This window comes from Petromyzon marinus, chromosome 25 (assembly GCF_048934315.1).
Source record: "Petromyzon marinus isolate PM22_M1 ecotype Great Lakes invasive population chromosome 25, UKy_Petmar_22M1.pri1.0, whole genome shotgun sequence".
Lineage (NCBI taxonomy): Eukaryota > Metazoa > Chordata > Hyperoartia > Petromyzontiformes > Petromyzontidae > Petromyzon > Petromyzon marinus.
The window spans coordinates 2,919,257-2,933,725 of record NC_133691.1 but is presented as its reverse complement, the minus strand read 5'-3'; the positions used below and the strand labels follow the sequence as shown (position 1 = coordinate 2,933,725).

The 14,469-nt window shown below is 49.7% G+C and overlaps 1 protein-coding gene across 2 annotated transcripts in view; it reads left to right on the top strand.

The window, feature by feature from the left end:
* The first annotated feature begins 403 nt into the window (after positions 1-403).
* LOC116945974 (guanine nucleotide-binding protein G(s) subunit alpha-like) overlaps positions 404-14,469 on the top strand; it is a 120,453-nt gene continuing 106,387 nt past the window's right edge. For both annotated transcript variants that reach the window (XM_032960706.2, XM_032960707.2), the window contains exon 1: positions 404-1,118. In XM_032960706.2, the coding sequence (XP_032816597.2) occupies positions 755-1,118 (364 nt within the window). In that variant the 5' untranslated portion in view covers positions 404-754. The remainder of the gene's footprint in view (positions 1,119-14,469) is intronic.

The window sequence follows — 14,469 nt, the reverse complement described above, 5'->3', positions numbered from 1 at the left end:
ACGAGTGTGCGTTGTGTGTGCAGCTACTCGTAGCGATACGGTAACAAGGGGCCAGCCTCGAGAAGGAGGAGGCAGGAGCGGAGATCACATGAGCCACAGAATCGCGTCAGTAGTAGCAGCAGCCCCTACGCCGCTACACACACAACCAGCCACCCATCTCTCAAGCTCCTTCCTCCTTCATGGCCGCTCAAAGTTTAGCCGTCAAACGTGCTCCGTGTACGTAAACGGACGAGGATTGTACTCTCTCCTCTCTCTCTCGGTGGGATTTTGGCGAGCCGATGAAGACTATCGTGAACCGCCGTTAACGGGGCTTTATAACACACGAGTGGGTGGTTTAATTCGATATTTTTCGTTCAGTTATAGGGAGGGGTGCGGGTTGGGGAAGAACGGGTGAGCGGGGGGGGTTTATTTTTTGACATTTGGTGACGATTATTTTTGTTGTTAGTGGAGGGTAGTGGGGGGGTGAGATTGGATTCGTTGGATGCTGTAGCCAAGCCAAGAGTCGTCTTGGGTGGAAGTCATTTTCCGTATTTTCGCGATAGTGACAAACCAAGCGGCCTCCTAATTTGATGATTTAGGGCTGTTATCGGCGCCACTCTTCGTCATCAGCAGCAGCAGCAAAACGATCATCATCACCACCACCACCATCATCACCACCATCACAACCATCATCAGCAGCAATAACATCGTCCGCAGTAGAACGAAAGGGAAGGCAGTCAGGCGAGCTGATTGTTGTTAGGGGCCGGCAGCCACAATGGGGGCTTGCTACAGCCTACGCGCTCGGCTCCTCGGCCCCGATGTTCCACTCGCCTACGAGACAACGCAGCAACAACAACAACAGCAGCAGCAACAACAGCAGCAGCAACAACAACAGCAGCAGCAGCAACAACAACAGCAGCAACAACAGCAGCAGCAACAGAACCAGCGGGGAGACGTAGAACGAGACCAGCAGCAGCAGCAGAGAGAAGCGGATCGCGAGAGGGAGGTGCGGATGCAGTGGAAGCGGGAGGACGAGAAAGCGCGGCGCAAGACGAACAAGAAGCGAAGCAACATCATCGACAAGAAGCTCAAGGCGGAGAAGAGGGAGTACAAGCAGAGGCACCGCCTGCTCCTTCTCGGTAAGCCACGGGATGCCTGGGGGGGGGGGGGTTGACGGATCACGGCGCGATGCGAGGTTTGCGCTGGTGCTGGGCGTAAACGATGGAGACCCACACACACCACGGTTGCTCAACCCACACCGATGGTTGTCAGGCCACACCCATGGGTTTCTGGCCACACCGATGGTTTTCTCGCCACACCGATGGATTTCTGGCCACACCGATGGTTTTCAGGCCACAACGATGGAATTGTTGGCCACACCGATGGTTTCCAGGCCACACCGATGGTTTTCAGGCCACACCGATGGTTGTTCTGGCTACACCCATGGGTTGCTGGCCACGCCGATGGTTGTCTGTTTTAGTTTTTTTGTCTGTTGCGGTTGCACCCGATTCAAGAGCCCAATGGCTCACAGGGGCTATACCAAATAAATGGAAGTAAAATAAATGGAACACCAATGGGTTGCAGGCCACCGATGGTCGTCTGGCCACACCGATCATTGTCTGGCCACACCGATGGTTTCCAGGCCACACCGATGGTTGTCTGGCCACACCGATGGTTGTCTGGCCACACCGATGGTTGTCTGGCCACACCGATGGTTGTCTGGCCACACCGATGGGTTCCTCGGCTCCTGACGTGACACAATCCCCGTCGCTTGCTCCCAAGTGCGCGACGTTCCTGCAGCAGACGGCCATGTGTGGCCAAGTCAAGCAGCCACTGCTGGCCGTGTGTCGCCGCGAGGGCTATCTTCTCGGATAGTTGAACTCAACCGATGTTGTTGCAACAACACTGCTGCTGCTGCTGATGTTTGCTGTTGCCCCTACTGTTGTTACTACAGTCGTAGGTTGTTGCATGGCAGACGCGAATTGTTGGGTGCGGTGTGGGGTGGAGGTTTGTGGATTAAAAACGTCCGGGTTTTTGTTTTTTTTCCGTTCCGTCATTGAATGTTTTTCTCTTGCTGCTGCTGCTGCTGCGCTATTTATACGAATCGTGATGTGCCAGACGTTCGGCTCTGTGCGTGTGCGTCCTGTGTGTTGTGATGTCTGTGTGTGCTGTGTGTTGTGTTGTGCTGTGTGTTGTGTTGTGCTGCGTGTGCGTGCTGTGCGTGCTGTGTGCATGCTGTGGGTGCGGGCTGTGTGCGCTATCTGTGGGGAGCGGTGGCGCAGTGGTTAGCGATAACCCCCTGGGCTCTCCGAACCCAGCGAACCCGAGTTCGATTCCCGCTCACGGCCACCACCTCCAGTGACGATTGTCTGAACCGGGTTCTGGGCCTCCCCTAGGTCGACTCAGCCTCAAAAGAGCACTTGCTGTGTGGTAAACGTCGCCACTGGGGAGACAAAGGCGGTCGGGCGTGGTGCTGACCACGCTGCCCCTTCGTCGTGCGCGCCGTTACCGGGCCGCCCTTAATAGGTGCTCGCTAACAGCACTTTGCCCGCCAGCAGTGTGAAGGCTATCCGGGCGATGTTGGTGACCTTTGTATTTGCCATGCAGCGTTACGGTACAGGGTTGCCCCGGATGTCTGGCGTGAGACCAACCCATTTAATTCTCAAAACACTTGATTTTTTTTTAAAGTAAGGTTTATTTAAAACAGGAATGAACACGACAAAGGAGAAATAACATGTTCAGGGTAATAACATGGGGTTTTTTTTTTGGGGGGGGGGCGGTCACAAGACATCTGGACCACCCCGTTGTCCACGCTGCCTCCTCCAGGGTGACTCTTGCTCTGACGTGCGCTCGCCCCCTGCGACATGAACATTCACTATAACGAATGTTTATGATAGAAAAAAAGGAAACCCCGCCTTTTAGCTTTTTGGTTTCCATATAATATCCACTTGCACATGCCATGCGGTGGTCCTGTATAGCGGTGTGTGTGTGTGTTTCAGTACAGTATATTGTATACATACAAGAAGATACATTATTACTATTATGTGCCCCACACGCACAATAACACAGTACTAGATAGAATACATTAGCACGATTGGATACGTACGGCGCGAAAGAAAATGAACATGCGCACACACACGCTTAAATGAACATTGTGTTCAATGTGTGTTGTATGTGATAATGTGGTGTGTACTGAAATGTGTGTGTGTTATGTACCAAGCCACAATTTTGAGCACTGTGTACGTGTTCTTATGAAATACTGGTTTACATGCGTGTGCTATGCGCGTGTCCTGCTTTGTGTGTAGTACACATTGCACAGTAAATCTCGTGTATATTGTGGAGAGCGTGATAGCTTGCTGGCTATTGATTAAATACAATCAATAGCTCTCGACTAGAGAGTGTTACTTGCCTTGGCCCACGCCTAGGTCGACTAAGCCATTACACTGGCTACTGTATTGATGGCAGTGGCTTTGAATTGCATTGCTGTAATACTCGTGGAATATTGGGGGGGGGGGGGGGGGGGTTGGAGACAAAGGCGGCAGGGCGTTGAGAACGGCGAGGAATATGAAAACTGATATTTCGTTATGCATACCGGGCTAGGTGCATATTGGGGTCACGTGGAGTGTCAAAGGCTCTCTGGCAGGAGGTCATGGGGACAGGCGCAGGTGTTATAGGTCAACCCACCGTACACACACACACTGACAATTGTAAATTGTGGGATCGCATGACCTATTGATTGGTACTAACACGATAACAATAACAACGGGCCAGTTCTGTGTTGAGCTAAACAATTAAGACCGTTTCCAACGGAAAATGTCGACCTACAGAGGTTCTGTTGGCTGAATGCTTCTGCTGGTTATAATTTTCGGCCTTTTCCTCTTTTAGACATCCGGTATTTATATTTATGTATTATTGTATTCTGTGTCCCGGGGTTGCACACAATCATCCTGAGCGTGATTTGCCAGACACCTATTTGGCTTTTACCGTGACGTCTGCCACTGCTTGTGTGATTGTCATCTTCCTACTGCTGCTGCTGCTTCTGCTGCTGCTGCCATGCGGTAATGATGGTGGTGATGATGATGATGCTGCTGCAGAAGCCATTGTTTTGCGTTTGAAGCACCGTCGTATTGTGAGTTTGGCACGGGATGTGTTGTATCTGTACTGACCAATTACGCCTTTTCAGACCAACTATGATGGCCCAGATGCGTGTGCGTCAGTGCGGCTATGGATATCCATTGTAGTGGTAAATAACTAAATAAACTCACTTTTTGTTCAACTGTGAGCGGATATTAATAAATACAATAAGTGTCCCGAAATACTGATTGATACCTTTCAGAGAGGAAGACTCGAACAGAGAATGTCTTGATAACGACGTCATACGAGATCGGTGCCAGAAAAATGTGGGGCCACCACTGGACGAAATGGGCAGTGGACACTTACGGGGCTACCTGCCCACGGCTCATGATGATGATGACCTTGCAGAGAATGTGTCCAGACTTCCCAAAAGCAGGAGTCTCCTGAAACGTGAGGAGTCATGAGACTCGGTGAGACTTTCCTGAGTATGTATAAAAAAGGCAAAGATCCCCCGTATAGCCTTAACATATACTGTTGGGGCAAGTGCTTTTAGCGAGCAGCTACGAAGGCCGGCACGGCACACGAGGGGGTGGGTGGCCAACACCACGCCCGGCCGCCTTTGTCTCCCTAGTGGCGATGTTTACACATCGCACCAGGTACTCATTTGAGGCTGACTCGACCTAGGGGAGGCCCAACACTGGTTCAGATAATCGTCACTGGTGTTGGCCGTGAGCGGGAATCAAACCCGGGTGGCCAGGGTTCGTAGCGCAGCGTGCTTACTGCTACACCATCGCTCCCCATGTATAGACGCACACGCCAGTAAACGTGGAACGTTGGGCTAACCTTGGTCCAATGGTTCCAACCACGTTCCGACATTGGCCCAACGTTGAACATGTTTACTGGGACGCTAGCAGTGGTCAAATATTTTTTGCAAACTGGGGATGGATATGAATATGTGGAGAACTGAAGTTTAAAGAATGATACATCACAGATACTTTTACATTTATGGAACTGGCCAGACATCTTAATGTATCAGGACCTCTTGAAACATATCCTTGAGACTGGGTTGAGGCTTTTGTGAGTAAACAATCGGCAATAATTAATTGGTTCAGATGTCACTCGCCACTGATGGTAGGCAATGCTAGGGTCTAAAACTCAGGTAGTTGGGTTCATAGGGCAGTGCGCTAACCACCGCGCCACCACTCCACCCACGGTGCCGTTTAATCGCACATGAAGCTACATTGTCTCGAGACTTGCCGATGATGAGTAGATACACCGAAGAATTTTGTTCGTTATAACGAAGTCAACTTTTTGTTGTAACGTTTTGTTGCTTTGAGTCACCCTCACCTTGATTTGACAATTTGACTTGTGTGCGTGCGTGTGGTGGCCGTGTGTGTACCGTAGTGTAGCAGCTTGCGCATGGCGCTACGAATCCGGCCACACGAGTTCGATACCCGCTCACGGCCAAGACCAGTGACGATTATTTTAATCGGTCGTGGGCCTCCCCTAGGTGGACTCGGCCTCGAATAAGTACCCGATGCGGTGTTTAATCATTGCCACGAGGGAGACAAAGGCGGCTGGGAGTGGGGCAAGTGGCTGCTCGCTCACAGCCACTTGCCCCAAAAAGGCTGTTCAGGCATGAAGGGGGGGGGGACCTTTGGTGTGGACTGTACAGGTGGAAAGCTATAAACGAGTTCAGAGGTCACCGCGTATGAGGCAACGGTGCTTGGCATCAAGCGACTTGCCAGCGCAAGTTCTCCGTGCCGGTTTTTTTTTTCAAAGCGTGTTGGCTGTTTTACCTGGAAACTATTTTAAATGCTGCTTTGAATATTATGCGATTTGTCGAATTTGTTTATAATGGGGGGATTTTTTTTGTCCGTTCTGTGTAAAGATTTTCACAGGGTTTTTTTTTTTTAAACCCTGCATTTAGTAAAGATGAAATACATTTCCAGTCAATGTAATTGCTTGGGGTCAATATAGAATGGGGGGCTACGTGGGTGGGGGAGTGGTGGCGCAGGGAGTAGTGCACTGCCCTTGCAATCTGTCGGCCTGAGTTTGTTTTCCAAACACGGTAAGCCATCAGTGATGAGATCTGAACCTCCATTTCACGGTCCTGCACTATCCAGCATAGTGAAGTGTGGTAAAAAAAAAATCCCATTATTATTACGTGTTTGATTATATGTATAGAGCTTAGAATGTTTCGTTTATCGTGTTGTCTTGCTCGTATGTTGCTTATTTAATTTGTTAGCTGACATCCGGTACAGTAGTTTCATAAACCCTCAAGCCCCCCAATGCTCACATGATTCGATGAGTGTATCGTGAGTAAGACGATTGATTTCAAATAATAATAATAATAATGTACACATCCTAAAGTGCCTTTCACCCAGAGATCACAAGGCACTATATAAAACAAAGCCAAGGATCCCCTGTATAACCTTAACTGGCTGTTGTGGCAAGTGCTGCTAGCGAGCATCTATGAAGGCCAGCACGGCACATGAGGGGGTGGGTGGCCAGCACCTCGCCCAGCTGCCTTTATCTCCCTTGTGGAAAAATTCACGAATCACACGAGGTACTCATTTGAGGCTGATTTGACCTAGGGGAGGCCCAGGACCGGTTCAGATAATCATCACTGGTGTTGGTCTTGAGTGGGAATCGAACTTGGGTGGCCGGGTTCGTAGTGCAGCGCGCTAACCGTTACACCGCCGCTCCCTGTACCACTACTATACAAAAGACAAAGACAAAGATCCCCCATATAGCCTAAACAGACTGTAGGGGCAAGTGCTGCTAGCGAGCACCTATGAAGGCCAGAACGGTACACGAGGGGGTGGGTGGCCAGCACCACGCCCGACCGCCTTTGTCTCCCTAGTGGCAATGTTTTTATCCACCGCACCAGATACTCATTTGAGGCTGAGTCGACCTAGGGGAGGCCCGGGACCGGTTCAGATAATCGTCACTGGTGTTGGCCGTGAGCGGGAATCGAACCCGGGTCGCCAGGTTCATAGCGCAGCGCGTTAACCGCTACACTACCGCTCCACATTTATACTACTATACAAAACACACACACACACATATGCAATAAAGTGATGATTCGCCGTGACATGCCAACAGACACACAGTTCAGGAAAGTCAAAACACATCTGTCCCACCTTGCCCCACCCCCAGCCATCAACAGAAAGCCCTGAACGTGTTCTGATGACGAGTGGGTTGATGTTTGAGCAGAGGGGACTCTCGAACTCATGGTGGTGAGATGCGATACGACGCGAAGGTGACATTTGGCAACCGTTCTCAAACTCCATGGGATAGCGGGTGACTTTGGGGTGCCGCGGTGGCGAGATATAAACGCCCCTGCCTGGTTTGCAGGATGATCGTGGGTTCGATACCAACTCGGACGTCCGTCTAGTTAGAGTTTGCACGTTCTCCCCATGGCGCGTGGATTTTTCGTCGGGTCCTCCCTTTTTTTTCGTCCACATTTAGCACCGACACGCGTTTAGGGTATTTGGCTGCTATAAATGTCCACGTGATAAGCCACTTCACTCTGCTATAATTTGTGACCAGGTCGCTTTGGAAAAAGAGTTTTATAGCTCAGTGGGCATTACCTGGTAAAATAAAAAGTTTATAGCTGAGTTTACATTACGTCACATTCTTACTTGTCGAGCGGTGGGTGTCTCTGAGTGCGATCACGTTCAAATGGCAGGACAGAAACATTGGGCATGTTTATTTTTACGTTCAGAGGAAGTCATACACATACATGCACAGCTCGTTTGTCATTTCACTACAGGATAGGGCGGCCTCCCAAACACCAGGCGGGTCATGGGGTCTCTATGACCATACTTTGCCACACTGGTGAATGCCAGTTGGTGAAGGCAGGGCGCATATACTAACGAGCATAGCAGTGCAGTGCAACGGTGCATTGTGCTGCATATCCACACTCTTGCCTCCCCAAATCGCGTTGCCACGTGATAATGTGTCTTGAAACGGAACAAAGTAAAAAAAAGTTTACAGCCAGTTACATCCCCAAATGCTATGCAGATGTGGGCATTGTTTTTTTTAGTGCGCTGTGTTGTAAGTTTCACTCTGATTGGTTTTGGGAGTGTTGTCGTGTTTTGTGAAAATGTGTGCCGTTGTTTGCGAGATGGAGAGGCCAGGTTGGTGCTGTTTCCTGGGTCTAGCGATACGTCTCCTATCGGCTCTCTCAAAACCTTCCCCCACGGTCGTGGCTACTAAGTCACGTTTTCGAACCGAAAGAAGAAATTTATTTTTAATTTTGACTTTAAACTTTCGTGACTGCGGGAATTCATATTCTATGGTTCTTTCGGTAAAGTCACGTAGATAGAAAAAATAATGAGAGTAAAAATAATAAAAATGAAGTGAATAAAAATATCACGACGTTTCGTTCGCAACACATGCAAGCGGTCGTCATCAGGGACAGGGAGGTTATCCTCTGAGGGCAAGCTGTTTATAAACGTGACTTTACCGAAAGAACCATAGAATAGAAATTGATTTAGTTTTTACGTTTGAAGTTGAGCTTTTTGAATGCCGACACTGCATCCAGACACCACCCTGGTGCTCGTTCAAAATCGTTTAATTTTATTTTAACTTGGACATAACCGTTGAAAACAGAGTACTGCATTACATCCAAAGCGTGTGAGATTCGCGACTCGCGCTTCATGACGGTTGTTAATTCCACGCATTGCAGTGGTGTCGATAATAATTGCACGCGAACGCAAAAAAAAACCTACGCACGCACAATCTTGATTTGAAGCTTTCGTGGCTGCAGGAATCCATACTCTTTGGTTCTTTCGGTAAAGTCACGAGCAATCGTCATCAGGTGGGACAACCACTGCAAGAAAAGAAAGCCTACTTCAGCAGTTTTTTTTTCCTTTTGCTGTGGCTGTCCCACCTGATGACGATTGCTTGTGTTGCGTCCCAAACGTCGTGATCTGTTGTTTTTTTTCTACCTACGTGACTTTACCGAAAGAACCAAAGAGCACGCACGCACGCACGCGCACGCACAATCACCGGCCAACCTTCACCGATGACCAACGGTGGCGGAGTACGGTCAAAAGAGCCTCGTGACTGACGGCACGGGGGGGGGGGGGCACCTTCAGTTCAGTTCATTTATTAGGTATAGCCCTGTGAGCCATTCGGCTCTTGAATCGGGTGCAACCACAACAAACAAAAACACGAACAAGAAAACATCTTATAGTGACTACGCGGAACAGAAAAATCCAGGAAAAAACAGCAAAGTCTTCCAGAAAAAGCACCGCGTATCAACGCTGTGTGCAAAAATCCCAGTGGGATGCAAAGTAAAACAATAACAACCGTAAGACAATTTAGATTACAGTTACCAGTCTAACTCTGTGTACTACAACAAACAAATATGGCTAAAAACAGAACCTTTTCGAAATCACCAAAATAAAGCTCTAAAAACAATGTAACAGTGATCACAGGAACTGTAATTTCAAATTTAACATCTACATCTAGCAGCGGGGGTTGACAACAACGGGGTTGCTCCTGCCGTGTACGCGGGACCGTGACCACATGGCGTTGGCACATGATGACGCGCTTGGGGTTTTTGGCCGTTGACCGCGTGCCAAACAGACGATCAGTTCGTTGCCGAACCTACTCGAACTGGATCCCGTTACCGATCGCGTGAGCTGCGGATCTATGGGATGTATGGAATCGATGCGCGACTGAGGAAACCGCTTCTTTCAACGAAAGCATTAAAGCGTCGGCAATCCGTTGACACCGCCGACGTCGAATCTCCTCCGACTGCCTTGGCCTGGCGGGTATTCGGGATCGGCGTGCGAACAGTTGTGCTGCGGATGTGTGTGGGTGCAAAGGCATGTTGAGATACGGGCCCACCCTACGCATCTCTCTCCTTACGTTGTTTACAAAAAAAAAACACAACAATCGTGGTCGTGAACTGGTCAAGCCCCTCCCTCTTCCTCCCAATCATCCTGCCCATAATGCACAGTTGTGGATTTCCTGGTCCACTATTGGAGGTTAGGGCAGTCCTAACGCTGAACATACAAAGTCCCCAAAATAGCCTTTTAACAGACTGTGAGGGCAGTTTTTCTTCGTGAGTACATACGAAGGCCTTGTACGGTACACGAGGGGGTGCGGTGGCCAGCACCACGCCCTCTAATTGTTGTTAAACACACGCACACTCTCATGTACCATAATTCTGAATGGTTGTGAACTAGAGGCAACCCACTCTGTACTGCCTGGGGCAATACTATTTGCCTATGAGTCAGAATCTTTATTTATACTGGAGGAATCAGGTGAGCTATGAAGCTCTTCATCACTGATGTCCTGCAAGGGCGGGTCAGCAAGTTGCAACAATAAACAATAAATAAACGATAGGAGTGCAGCATAGAGAAAAGATTAGCAAGTCACTGAAAATAAATGAAAACAAATAAAGTATATGAGTACGTAAATTCCTGCCCATTTGTCAACACGGAATGCAAGCTTGGGCAAAGCGAAAAAACAGCATCAACAGTCCCAGACCACAGCAAGACAACAACACGCAGTCCCTCAATAAAAATGGCACATTATAATTGAACTATCGATACTAGGCAGGGTAAATAACGCTGAAGGCGAAAATATAAAATCCGTTTTGTGTTGCTTCTTAAGGTAAGTCGCTTTGCTTGCCAGTGCGTGGTTACCGAGTTCACTGACCCCCATGAGCAAGTTAATAATTTGTACCAGCACTCGTAAAAATAATTGTATTTGTGTTTTCACACGCACGGCTAATCGGCAACCCAGATAATTTTGCCCGCGGAGAGTCGAGCGGTTCGGTGTAAATCTCAGTCTAACACTCGGTAGGGCTTTCACGACCAATATCATCCATAATACAGGGTATTTGTTTTGGTTAGATCGCGTAAATATATAAATGTGTCGTTAAACCCGCCACCACCCAACATAACCAATTAGTAAGGTTTCACATAAAGAGAACATGCCAATTCGTAACTAGTACAGCACACCGGTGTGTTGGAGAGAACGACGTTTTGCCAGTAATTACAACAAGCTTCATCAGGCAACAGCCAGATTTGTGGAGAAGTTCTCCTGTTTCATTCCTTAAAAAGAGCACTTTTCCACAAATCTGGCTGTCGCCTGATGAAGCTAGTTGTAATTACTGGCGAAACGTCGTACTCAGATTGTAAATGTTGTGGCTTGGCTCTCCAACACACCGGTGTGCTATACTAGTGACGAATTGGCACGTCCTGTTTACGTGTTACCTGTATTACAGCGTAAAAGTGACCACCAACGTGGTGAAGTATGGTAAAACAATCCCCATGACCAACATGGCCTTCATCCAGCAGTGGATTGACCCAAGGGCTGTAAATGAAATGAAACATCACCTGATAATGGTCAATCCATTGATAACAAAAACAAAGATCCCCTGGATAGCCTTGGCAGACTTTTGGGGCAAGTGCTGTTAGCGACTAGCACCCATGCAGACTGGAACGGCACATGACGGGGTTTGGGTGGGCAGCACCACGCCCGGCCGCCTTTGTCTCCCCAGTGGCGACGTTTACACACAGCACGGGGTGGTGTGGAGAAGGGTGGCGAGGACGGTGGACCCCACGCGAGTGGGACAAACGCGTGGAAGAAACACATACTAATTAAATGTTTACTAGTTTATTACAATAACACCCCCCCTTTCCCCGTCTCCGATTTCTGCACCAAATGGGTTCACAGTGATGACGTCGTCCTGCTGCTCTATTTAAGACCGGGAGCAGGTGGATGGCTTCACTATTCTGGCAAATCGTCCGATGTTGCTGGATGTAATTACCAGCAAAACGTCGTACTACTCAAATTGTAAATGTTGTGGGGTTACTCTCCAACACGCCGGTGGGCTAAAGTAGTAACTGATTGGCGCGTTGTTTACGTGACAAACCTTTACTGGCTGTGTCGGATGGTGGAGGGGTACCTCGGGGAGGCCCAGAACCGGCTTAGATAATCGTCACCGGTGTTGGCCGTGAGCGAAAATTGAACCTGGGTCATAGGGTTCATAGCGTATCACGCTAACCACTGCAGGAGCACTCCCCACACACACACACGAGAACACACATAGATTAAGCTTCATGTTTTTAGATGAGGTTGCGAGAATTTTCCGACATGAGCACGATGACTAGCATCAGCACGACAGCGATTTGTAGGTTATGGGGAGTAAAAAAATAATGAATACATTTGCACAGAAAGCAGTGCATCACCCTGTGGTGACAGCATAGAACTATTTTTCAAGTAAACTAGCAGCTTGCACTTCCTTTCAACGTGACCCTCCCTCTTGGTTTTTTTCAAGAGGTTTACCGGCTCGCATCATGACAGCTTACATCATCATCATCATCGTCAGCCATGGTCTATTCACTTTTAGATGAAGGCCTCCCTCCCTACAGCCAGCCAGCAAAACTTTATTTTCGTAATATAGTAAAATTACCCATTGTTGAACGACAGTCCTTGCCCTCCCCCCCACAACGTCCCCCCCCCCCGGGTGCTACCCTGTCACGTGCGACAACCCCCAGGGCCCCCCACGCACCCCCACCAGCGTGCCCCCACCCGCGCTTCTCGCTGCCCCCACCGCGCCCCACCACCGCACATCCCCCTCTCCTTTGAGAGCTGCGCGGCACGTGGCCAGCCAGCAAAACTTTCAATATTGTATGAAGTAGGCCCCTTTAGACACACCAGGAGGAGCACAATGTTTGGTTATGTGGCCTGCATAGAGTGTTCGAAACCCGCAGATTGCCTGTGGATGACGGTCGCTCAAGGCTCGTTCCCAGCAAAGCGAGGCCAGGGCCGACCCAGAAGAGCGTGGATTGATGACGCAGCCGCTTGGACAGGGCTCATTGTGGGACGACTCTTGGCAAGTCGCTTGCACAGGGCTCGGTGTGGGACGACTCTTGGCAAGTCGCTTGGACAGGGCTCTGTGTGGGACGACTCTTGGCAAGTCGCTTGGACAGGGCTCTGTGTGGGACGACTCTGGGCAAGTCGCTTGGACAGGGCTCAGTGTGGGACGACTCTGGGCAAGTCACTTGGACAGGGCTCATTGTGGGACGACTCTTGGCAAGTCGCTTGGACAGGGCTCTGTGTGGGACGACTCTGGGCAAGTCGCTGGGACAGGGTTCATTGTGGGACGACTCTTGGCAAGTCGCTTGGACAGGGCTCGGTGTGGGACGACTCTGGGCAAGTCGCTTGCACAGGGCTCATTGTGGGACGACTCTTGGCAAGTCGCTTGCACAGGGTTCATTGTGGGACGACTCTTGGCAAGTCGCTTGGACAGGGCTCAGTGTGGGACGACTCTGGGCAAGTCGCTTGGACAGGGCTCGGTGTGGGACGACTCTTGGCAAGTCGCTTGGACAGGGCTCAGTGTGGGACGACTCTGGGCAAGTCGCTTGCACAGGGCTCGGTGTGGGACGACTCTGGGCAAGTCGCTTGGACAGGGCTCAGTGTGGGACGACTCTGGGCAAGTCGCTTGGACAGGGCTCGGTGTGGGACGACTCTTGGCAAGTCGCTTGGACAGGGTTCATTGTGGGACGACTCTGGGCAAGTCGCTTGGACAGGGTTCATTGTGGGACGACTCTGGGTAAGTCGCTTGCACAGGTCTCGGTGTGGGACGACTGTTGGCAAGCACTGCCGGAGACAGAGCCCAGTGGCGCGGGGTATAGTCCATCTCGCGGCCAAATCCGTCGTAACGACGAGAGGCTGGAAACAGTAAATGACAAACGTAACGTGACGCGGTGGCTTTTTGTTTTAGTCATTGTTGAGCGAGCTTACACTATAGACTCGCCACGTTTGAGAACCCGGTTAGATTGCATCTTCTCCGCGTGGTCGCGTGGATTTTTTTTTTCATGTCCGGCTCCTCCGGTTTTTTCCCCTCCACATTTCGAATCAACATGCATTGAGAAGATTTTGCTGCTATACATTTCCACATGACAAGCCACTTCGTTGAGCTGTCATTTGTGGCCAGGTTTATTAAAAAAAAGAGCTATATCGCTGAGTGGGCCTTACCTGGTAAAATAAAAATAGTAAATAGTAACTTATTCCGGGCGGTGGTAGTGGCTACGGTGCACGTAGCTGCCTGTGATCCAGTGCTGTGGTGAGCAGCAGCAGCAGAGGGTTGTTGGATCACCGCACAGTTGTTAGCTCAGTGGGTCTTACCTGATCAAATTAAACTCCCTTTCTGTGGGCGTCGAGGAGTTTTGCCGTACCCTGGCTCACCAGGAGAAGGGTAGTTCAATAAAAATGTGCACTTCCACCTGTTCCTTCCATATGGGATCGAGTGTTTCCCCCCTCCACATGTGTCGGGTTTCACAATGAGAATGTTTGTTTATTCTTACCGGAGAAATCCGATGAGCTATGAAGCTCTTTTTCACAGATGTCCAGTCGTTTAATCCGGGTGCTCCCATCTCCTCC